Genomic DNA, 10234 nt, shown 5'->3' on the forward strand with positions numbered 1-10234 from the left:
CTCCCCTAGACGGTCTTTAGTGCTTGTATGCGGAGTGCAAACTGGAGCCAGCGGCGGGGAGTAGCCAAAAGGAACCCGGGAGCCGGAGGCGGCCCGTCGCTTTCCAAAAAGTCCACAGTCGGGCACCCCGCGCCGCGCGGCGCTTGCCCCCGCCCAATCAGCGCGCTCGCCGTGACTGTGACGGCATTCGGCTCCGCCCCCTCGACGGCGATAAAAGGACGCAGCGAAAGCGGCGCCCCAGAGCACTGCTTGTGGCCCCTGCGCTTAGGTTCTGCGCTCAGGTTCTGCTCCCAGGTGCGCTCCTCCCCCGGCTTCTCGCAGCGCGGGTCCCCTGTCCACGCTGTCGGCCGCCGCCAGTTTCTTCTCCTCCTCCTTGGTCCCCAGCGCGGCGCGGCCAAGCCAGTCACCAAACTTCTCCCTTCTTTCTCTCCCTCCCTCTTCGGCTCTCGCTGTCCCCCGAGGCGCTGGGCAGCCGGCTGCAGGTGAGCAGCAGCGCAGCGCCCCTGTCAGGCGGCGAGCTCACCGTGCCCGGCCAGGCCGGGGTCAGCGCGGCAGCGGCCCCCTAAGACTTCCTCTTCCTTGCAGGATGAAGAACCCAATGCTGGAGGTGGCGTCCCTTCTGCTGGAGAAGCTGCTCCTCATCTCCAACCTCTTCAGTTTGGGTGGTCCGGAGGAGGGCAAGGCGAAGAGCAGTTTTTACGAGGTTAACTCTTTTCTCCGCGGCGACGTGCTGGAGGTGCCCCGGACCCACCTGACCCACTACGGTATCTACTTGGGTGACAACCGCGTCGCCCACATGATGCCCGACATCCTGTTGGCCCTGACCGACGACCAGGGGCTCACGCAGAAGGTGGTATCCAACAAGCGTCTCATCCTGGGTGTCATTGTTAAGGTGGCCAGCATCCGCGTGGACACGGTGGAGGACTTCGCCTACGGAGCCGACATCCTGGTCAATCACCTGGACGAGTCCCTCCAGAAGGAGGCCCTGGTCAACGAGGAGGTGGCGCTGAGAGCGGAGAAGCTGCTGGGCATAACTTCCTACAGTCTACTGTGGAACAACTGCGAGCACTTCGTGACCTACTGCAGATACGGCACCCGGATCAGCCCCCAGGCGGACAAGGTACCGCATGTGACTCACTGGGGAGGTGGGCTGGGTGGGATGCCCCCTTCCGTCCCATACTTCTCACCCAACCCCTTCCCCTCAACCAGGGATCTTCGCCCTGACCACCTCTCCATCCCTTCCACACCGTTCTTAAAGTTCTAGATTAAGTAACAAAGGTCTGGTGCCAAGGGAAATTCGAAAATCAGTAAATGGCAACGTGCCTTGCAGGGCACCTGGAGATGTGGGTGAAAGAGTGTGGCAATGTAGTACCGCTCCCAGTGACTCCAGAGAGCTGCCCAGTTATTGCTGCAGAAGTCAACAGGATGTCCACCCACAACGTGGTTCACATGACAGAGGGCAGGTGATTAGCAGTCACAGGAATTCTGTCGAGTGTGCTTGCAGCTTTTTCCAAGAATTACAGTTGAGAGGAAGATGTCCAGCGTTTATATTTAAGCCATAACAGCATATACAAATTGCTGTGCTTTTAGAATACAGAAGCTTGCAGTTTTCTCCCTCTGCAAGCTGCCTGGAGTGAATTCTCTTCACTTACTATGAACACTGTCAAAATTGCCATTAAGCCCTCCCTGGTTTTCCCAGGTACTGTGAATTCTTTCTGCGTTGGTTTTAATCCCCATCTAGACTGTTACTCCAAAAGTGTTTAGGTAGTTGCTGGTTCCTTAGAGATTGACTTTCAGGAAGAGCCATTAAACGTTGGAAGGTAGATTTTATGGGTACTTTTTTTTTTTTTTTTTGAAAAGTCAGTATTAGAATTTAAGATTATTAAATTAGCCACAAATCCAAGGGAAATAATTATTTCCTTTGAAACCACTTTTAAAGATAGTTAACATTTTAATTGGAAGCTTTCTCAGAGTTCCCTGGAGTTGTTAAGAAGTATCATTAGTGTTCACTCTTCATAATATTAAGAAATCTGGGTAATCACTTAATGAGTTTTTAGTGTTAGTCTCCACGTTTAGATTTTTTTTTTTCCCTCAACCAAAAGAATCTGAGTCCAAGTAACCAATTTTTAATTGCTTCACATCTTGATTTTTTTTTTTTAACTCACTTGAGAAAATAAATCTCCTCTGTGGCGGAGGATGGTAGTAATATGCATTTTACACACTAGTATATGAAACTCCTTATAGATTTTATAGAGCCACAACAGACTCAATCTAGGAAGGGCCTGGCAACTTTTCCAAGTAAAATAAAAATACAGTTAGAGCACTGTGCAATGATTCGGGCCTGTTTCAAAATGAACCTCACCGCATTTACAAACACTGGCTCCAGGAGTGTACAAAAGGAAACAGGTCAGATTTACTTAGAAACCAAGCAAATCATTTCTCAAAGGAAAAACAGTATGTCTGTCCGGTAATTAGGAATTGCTCTTTTATGGAACACATACAGCCCTGTATTATACATTTGTACGGAAAAACAGTACAAGTGCTTTTTTAAAGGTAGCGAAATATTTCATCTGCATAAATAACTAATTGGCATAGCTTTTCATCTTTGAAACTTGGTCAGGTTTTACAAAAGTAGAGAAGTGTTTTAATTGCAGTTGCCGCAGAGCACCTCCTGTGAAACTGGAGTTTTTGTCTCCACTTTGAATGGACTAACAAACAATTTGGCCACAGAGTAGATTTCCCGGGTGGGGGTGGGGCACCCCATCCCAATTTTTCCAATTCTAAGAACAGTTTTTTGAACATGCCCGAGAAAAGTAGGTCATTAATACTGAAGGAGTTCTGGTTTATACTCTTCAGGAACGTAAGGAATTATTTGATTCAGGGTCTAATGGCTGAGTTCTCCAACCATGCAAGTACTACCTACTTACAAAGTTGTCTCTTAAACTTATGTTTGAGTTTGTAAAAACTCAAAAAATAATTTCCCTCAGGAAAACACTGTAATTAATTTGAAAATGAACTAGAAATTTTACCTTTTACTTTTTTGTGGTAGTTCTCTTTTTTACAAGTTTACAAACCATAAAATCGATTTTTATATTGCAGTTGACAACCTGTTATTATTTTGTGAACTATAAATCCTTTTAAATAGTAACAATTGTAAATCCTTATGCTCTTTCTATATATTTTTTACCTTGGTAATTTTACTTTTCATTACCAAAAATGAATGCGTGTAGCCCTTGTTTTCCGAGGATTCATTGCTTTCTAAAGTGCTTCTACAGGCTTCTTAACACCTGCTTGACACGCAGGACATTCCTGCTACTGTTGAGCAACATCAGAGATGTCCCCTGGGATGGTGGCCTAGTGAACAAGAACAGGACGTTTGAAACAAGGTTCCTCTTGAGAAAGTCTGCTCTTAGGAGGAAGAAAGTCCACAACGACTGCCTATTTGCCTTAATTGAAAATTATTGGAGAAAAGAGAAAACACACATAACTATATCAAGTCACGTTACTCATTTACCAAAATATCTATCTCCCATTGTTTGCCAGTCTCTTTCCTTACTGTCCTGAAAACTTCGTTCACTTTGATACTCACCACTTAGTGTCTTGTTTAGTGAAAAAAGGCAAATCATTTTATGTTTGATAAATCAGTAGGCCAACATCGGGATAACTAAGAGGATGGTTCGCATTTGTTTTTGTGTTTAACCTTACTGTCAAGATAGCGAGCCTTGGTGGTGCAGTGGTTAAGCACTCAGCTCCTAACAGAGAGGTCAGCGGTTCAAACTCACCAGTTGCTCTGCGGGAGAAAGATGTGTCAGTCTGCTACTGTAAAGGTTACTGCCTTGGAAACTGATGGGACAGTTCTACTCTGTCCTGTAGGGTTGCTGTCAGTTGGAGTTGGCTTGACGGCAATGGTTTTTTTTTGGGGGGGTGGGGGTGGGTCAAAATAAACCAAAAAACCCACTGCCGTCGAGTCAATTCTGATTCATAGCGACCCTATAGGACAGAGTACAACTGCCCGATAGAGTTTCCAAGGAGCACTTGGCAGATTGAAACTGCCAACCTCTTGGTTAGCCGCTGTAGCACTTAACCACTAAGCCACCAGGGTTTCTATGGGGGCGGGGGGTCAAAATAGCGTGTTAAAATATGTTGGACTTGCTCATTCTATCCATTAAGAATTTTAAAACCCAACTATACGAAGCGAACAGCCCACATCATTCCCAATGGAGGGAAGCTGAACACATTCCCCTTGAGATGCCGTTTATCACCACTCCTATTTAACATTGTGAGGATGGTGCAGGACCGGGCAGTGTTTCATTCTGTTGTGCATAGGGTTGCTAAGAGTTGGAACCAACTTGATGGCACCTAACAACAACAACAACCTATTTAACACAGGCCTGGAAGTCCTAGCTAAAGCAATAAGGCAAAAAAAAAAAAAAGGAAATGAAGGGCATCCAAATTGGAAAGGAAGAAGTAGAACCGCAAACATTCCGCAAGAAAACTACTGAAACTAGTAGAGTAGCAGCAGGACACAAGATCAGCACACAAAAATCAGTTGAATTCCAATACACCAACAAAGAGAGCTTTGGAAAGGAAATCACCAAATCAATACCATATACAATAGCCCCTAAAAAGATAAAATACTTAGCAGTAACTCTAACCAGGGACATAAAAGGGCTATACAAAGAAAACTGCAAAACACCATTGCAAGAAACCTACATAAATGGAAAAACATACTGTGCTCATGGATAGGAAGATTCAACATTGTGAAAATGTCAATCCTACCCAAAGTGATCTACAGATATAATGCAATCCTGATCCAAATACCAACAGCATTCTTTAACAAGATAGAAAAACTAATCACCAACTTTATATGAAATGGATAGAGGCCCTGGTTAAGCAAAGCATTGCTGAAGAAAAAGAACAAAGTAGGAGGCCTTGCACTACCTGATCTCAGAGCCTACTATGTAGCCACAGCAGTTCAAACAGCCTGTTAGTCATACGATGACTGACACACAGACCAATGGAACAGAATGGAGAGCCCAGATGTAAATTCATACTCCTATGGTCAGCTGATCTTTGACAAATGACCAAAGTTGATTAAATGCGGAAAAGACAGACTTTTAAACAAGTGGTGCTAGCAAAACTGGATAGCCATCCGTAAAAAAAAAAAAAGAAACAGGACCCATTCCTCACACCATGCACAAAAACTAACTCAAAATGGATCAAAGACCTAAATGTAAAACTTTAAACTATAAAAACCATGGAAGAAAAAATAGAGACAACACTAAGGGCCCTAATACATGGCGTAAAGAGAATATAAACTGTAATTGACAGTGCACAAACACCAGAAGATAAACTTGTTAACTGGGAGCTCCTAAAAATAGAACATTTATACTCATCAAAAGACTTTGCTAAAAGAGAAAAAAGAAAACCTAAACAAACAAACAAAAAAAACCAAACCTGTTGCTGTCAAGTCAGTTCCAACTCATTGCAACCCTATCGGTCAGAGTAGAACTTGCCCTACCGGGTTTCCAAGGAGCGGCTGATGGACTTGAACCATGGCTCTTAACCACTGTGCCAAAAAGAAAACCTACAGAATGGGAAAAAAGTTTTGACTGTGACATATCCAACAAGAGTCTAATCTCTAAAATCTATAGAGTACTTCAGCACCTTAACAACAAAGAGACAAGTAACCCAATTAAAAAATAGGCAAAGAATATGAACAGATACTTCACCAAAGAAGACATTCAGGTGGCTAACAGACACATGAAGAAATGCTTATGATCTTTAGCCAGTAGAGAAATACCATCTCTCTGCAACATTACTGGCACTAATCAGAAAACCAGAAAATAGCACATGTTGGAGAGGTTGTGGGAAGATTAGAACTCTTATGCAGTGCTGGTGGGAATGTAAAATAGTACAACCACTATAGATAATGGTATGACTCCTTAAAAAGCTAGAAGTAGAAATACCATAAGATCTAGCAATCCCACTACTAGGAATATATCCTAGAGAAATAAGAGTTGTCACATGAATAGGCATACGCACACCCATGTTCCCTGCAGCATTGTTCACAACAAAAAAGGTGGAAACAGCCTAAGCAGCCATCAACAGATGAATGGAAAAACAAGTTATGGTACACGCACGCAATGGAATGCTATGCAACAGTAAAGAACAATGATGAATCGGGTAACATCTCACAACATGGATGAATCTGGAGGGCATTATGCTGAGTGAAATGAGTCAATCACAAAAAGAAGAAATACTGTATGACACCACTCTTATAAAAACTCATGAAAAGGTTACATACAGAAAAAAAAATAATCTTGGATGGTTACAAGGGAGGGGATGTGTGGGGAAGGGAAACAACTAACTAGATAGTAGACAAATGTGAACTTTGGTGAAGGGAAAGAAAACATGCAAAATAGGGGAAGACAGCACAGCTTGACCAAGACAAAGTCATAGACACTTCCTAGACATATCCAAACACCTTGGGGTACTGAGTTACTGGGGCTAAGGCCTGGAGACCATGGTGCTGGGGAATATCTAGGTCAACTGGCATAACATATTTCATAAAGAAAATGCTCTACATCCTATTTTGGTAAGCAGCATTTGGGGTCTTCAAAGCTTTCAAGTGGCCACCTAAGATACATGTATTTGTCCCATCATGTTCAGAACAAAGGAAAATGAAGAAAACCAAAGACACAAAGAAAATACTAGTCCAAAGGACTAATGGATTACATGAACCACAGCATCTACCAGCCTGAGCCCAGAAGAACTAGATGGTCCCTGGCTACCACCACTGGTTTCTCTAACAGGGATCACAGTAGAGGGTCCAGGGCAGAATGGGAGAAAAATGTAGAACAAAATGCAAGTTCACAAAAAAAAAAAAAAAAGAAAGAAAAGAAAAAGACCAGAGTTACTGATCTGAGAATGACTGGAGGAACCTCTGAGACTATGAATAACTCAGAACTGAAGCTATTCCGGAAGTCCACCTTTCCAGCAAAGATTAGACAGGTCTATAAAACAAACGGAAACCCTGGTGGCATAGTGGTTAAGTGCTACAGCTGCTAACAAAAAGGTTGGCAGTTTGAATCCACTAGGTTCTCTCTATGGGACAGTTCTACTCTGTCCTATAGGGTCACTATGAATCAATCAACGTAAAGGCAATGGTTTTTTTTTCTTTATATAAATAAAACAAACAATAATACATGTGAGGAACATGCTACTTAGTTCCACTAAGTAAAGGAGACAAAATGGGTAACGTGCCAAAAGCAAAGATGAGAAGGCAGGAAAACTGGATGAATGGACAAGGAGAATTCCGGGTGAAAAGGGAAAAGGTGAGGACACGCTGCGGAGTTTTCAACCAATGTCACAAAAAATTTGTGTATAAAATTTTTGAATGAAAAACTAATTTCATTGTAAACACTCACCTGAAACACAATACAATAAATAAAGAATTTTAAACCTGGCTCCAGTGGAGCCCTGGTGGCTTAGTGTTTAAAGAGCTTGATGGCTAACCAAAAGTTCGGCAGTTCAAATCCACCAGCTGCTCCTTGGAAACCCTCTGTGGCAGTTCTACTCTTCCCTATAGGGTCGCTATGAGTCATAAAAGCCACTCTTGGAGACCCTAAAAGCATATACAATGTCATTTATAAAAAAGGAGTTTAAAAATTATGACTAGCAAAAATATAAAAATGAAGTCGTTAATTGCTGAGTTCTGGTACTAACAGTGATGAGGTAGGGATAATTGTGGTGGACATAGCAGTAATAATAATTACTGTAATACTTTATATTTGTATAGCATGCAGAAGAATATAGGCATCTTTTGCATAAAATATACCATTTGATTCCCAAAAAACCATGGTGTTCACATGGAAGGGAAGGAGAGAGTAGTGTGGAGAGGTTAAGTGACTTGCTTGAGATCACACAGCTAATGAGGGAAAGAACCAGGACTCAAACATAGGCCATCAACTTCCGAGTAAAAGTATTTTTCCAAGAAAAAAAAAACTACATATTAGAAGAATGCATTCCTTAGGGGTGGTTGTTGTTTGATGCCCTCCAATTTGTTCCAAGTCCTAGCAACCCCATGTACAACAAAACAAAGCACTGCCTGGTCCTGAGCCATCACAACCGTTAAGTTGAGCCCGTTGTTGCAGCCATCTTGTTGAGGGCCTTCCTTTTTTCCACTGACCCTCTGCTTTACCAAGCATGATGTCCTTCTCCAGGGACTTGTCCCTCCTAATAAGCTGTCCAAAGTATGTGAGACAAAGTCTTGCCATTCTCCCTTCTAAGGAGCTTTCTGGCAGTACTTCTTTCAAAACAGGTTTGTTTGTTCTTCTGGCAGTCCATGGTATATTCAGTATTCTTTGTCAACACCATAATTCAAAGGCATTAATTCTTCCATCTTCCTTATTCATTGTCCAGCTTTCCCATGCAAATGATCTGATTAAAAATACTATGGCTGGACCAGGCGCACCTTAGTTCTCAGAGTGACGTCTTCGTTTTTTAACACTTTAAAGAGGTCTTTTGCAGCAGATTTGCTCAGTGAAATACATCATTTGATTTCTTGACTGCTGCTTCCATGGGCATTGATTGTGGATCCAAGTAAAATGAAATCCTTGACAACTTCAGTCTTTTCTCTATTTATCATGATGTTGCTTATTGGTCCAGTTGTGAGGATTTTTGTTTTATGTTGAGGTGTAACCCATACCCTTAGGAATATGGACCATATTTAATCTATCTTTATTTCCAGGAGCCAATTATGTGTCACGTAATTGATGAAGGATTTGTTTAATTTATTAACGCTGGGACTGTGCTATAACAACAAAATTATTTCTGTGCCTTTAGATTTTGAGATTTACGAGAAAGTTTTTGTTGAAATCACCACATTTTAGAATGGCAAATTGGAGGAATCAAATTTGCTCCTAATAATAGGCTAAATTCTTTTCCTTTTACTTATGATTAGAGACCTCTTCGCTCACCTTATTTTAGAATCTGTCATTGCTATTGATAAGCAGGTAAATACTGTTTTTAACCGTTAATCCTGAATAATTTCTATGCGGTTACATTGTTCTCTGTAGTTTTCGGTAAAAGTTCTGTATTTACAAAGGCAGCTGCCATTATTGGCCCAGTTGCGTAAGGTGTTATTTTAGCAATAAAGAACTTATCAAACTGACTACTATGGGATGTGGAATCAAGAAACTATTAACATCTTTAATTCTTTCATAAGTCATAGGGGACATTCTAGTTCTCCTGCTAGACAGACTATACCTGGGAAATCTGTGGTTTACTGTTTGGTATATGTGCTTCTTCTGAGGGTTAGCCACTTTTTCTAATATTCTTTGATTTTATTTTTCAGTTTTGTGAGAATGTGAAGATAATTATTCGTGATCAGAGAAGCGTTCTTGCTTCAGCAGTCTTGGGATTGGCGTCTATAGTCTGTCTGGGCTTAGCATCATATACTACGCTTCCTGCAATTTTCATTCCATTCTGCTTATGGATGGCAGGCTAACTTCACACCCCCATGTCAGTGTGTATATTCTGTGTGGAAATATGTTTATATTTATAGAGCACAAATCACTATAAGCATTGTTGAGAAAAATGTGACCTGTAACACTGTTCTGGATAAAAATGTGATTAAGAATCAAAGTGCTTACTGTGTAAGCCCAAGAACAAAGACTTTCTGAATCTTCTCAGACAGTTCAGTTTTAAAGCACCTCCCAAGCCTTGGAAACATGACAGTTTGTGGTAGAATTCAGGAGTACAAGAAAGAAAACTAGCCCCTAAGATGATGGGCACAGGAGACTCTCTGTTATTTTTCTCTCCTGTAATCATTGTTCTTCTCTGTGAGGCTGTATTTGAAGTTTGGAAGGCTTATCAAATTCAATCACTAAGTTTATTGTAAATTTATCCTGTCCCACTGAAAAAAATTGTATTAAACTCAAAGACTTAACCTTTTTTATTTAGATGAAAATATGTTTGATGATGGGCAAAAAAAAAAAAAAAAAATCACGGTCTGTTTTTTTATGTAATATACATATCCCCAATAAACCAAGAATATTTTCTTTTCATTATTTTAAACTAATATTGGCAAAGTTAAGATTTAGTGATAAAGTAACTGGCCAGAAATTATAGAAATCTTCTGTTTTCCTGCAGAAATAGCTACTGTAGCACCACACTATTTTTTTTTTTCCTTTAATGTGACACTGTGGTTAGTTTAAATCAGTCTGGGAAA

The 10234-nt window shown here is 41.4% G+C and overlaps 1 protein-coding gene across 1 annotated transcript; it reads left to right on the top strand.

Annotated features, from left to right (window-relative positions):
- The first annotated feature begins 575 nt into the window (after window positions 1–575).
- On the top strand, window positions 576–9643 carry LRAT (lecithin retinol acyltransferase). Its single transcript, XM_003417496.3, has 2 exons — window positions 576–1120; window positions 9359–9643. Exons 1-2 carry the CDS (start codon window positions 587–589, stop codon window positions 9509–9511), a joined length of 687 nt encoding a protein of 228 aa, XP_003417544.1. The 5' UTR covers window positions 576–586; the 3' UTR covers window positions 9512–9643.
- Window positions 9644–10234: the final 591 nt, after the last annotated feature.

The sequence above is a fragment of the Loxodonta africana genome, chromosome 13, assembly GCF_030014295.1.
Source record: "Loxodonta africana isolate mLoxAfr1 chromosome 13, mLoxAfr1.hap2, whole genome shotgun sequence".
Taxonomy (NCBI): Eukaryota; Metazoa; Chordata; class Mammalia; order Proboscidea; family Elephantidae; genus Loxodonta; species Loxodonta africana.

Coding starts and splice junctions, on each gene's coding strand:
- LRAT (XM_003417496.3), top strand. CDS start 587: ATGAAGAACCCAATGCTGGAGGTGGCGTCCCTTCTGCTGGAGAAGCTG. Junction 1,121..9,358: donor TCAGCCCCCAGGCGGACAAG/GTACCGCATGTG, acceptor TTTATTTTTCAG/TTTTGTGAGAATGTGAAGAT.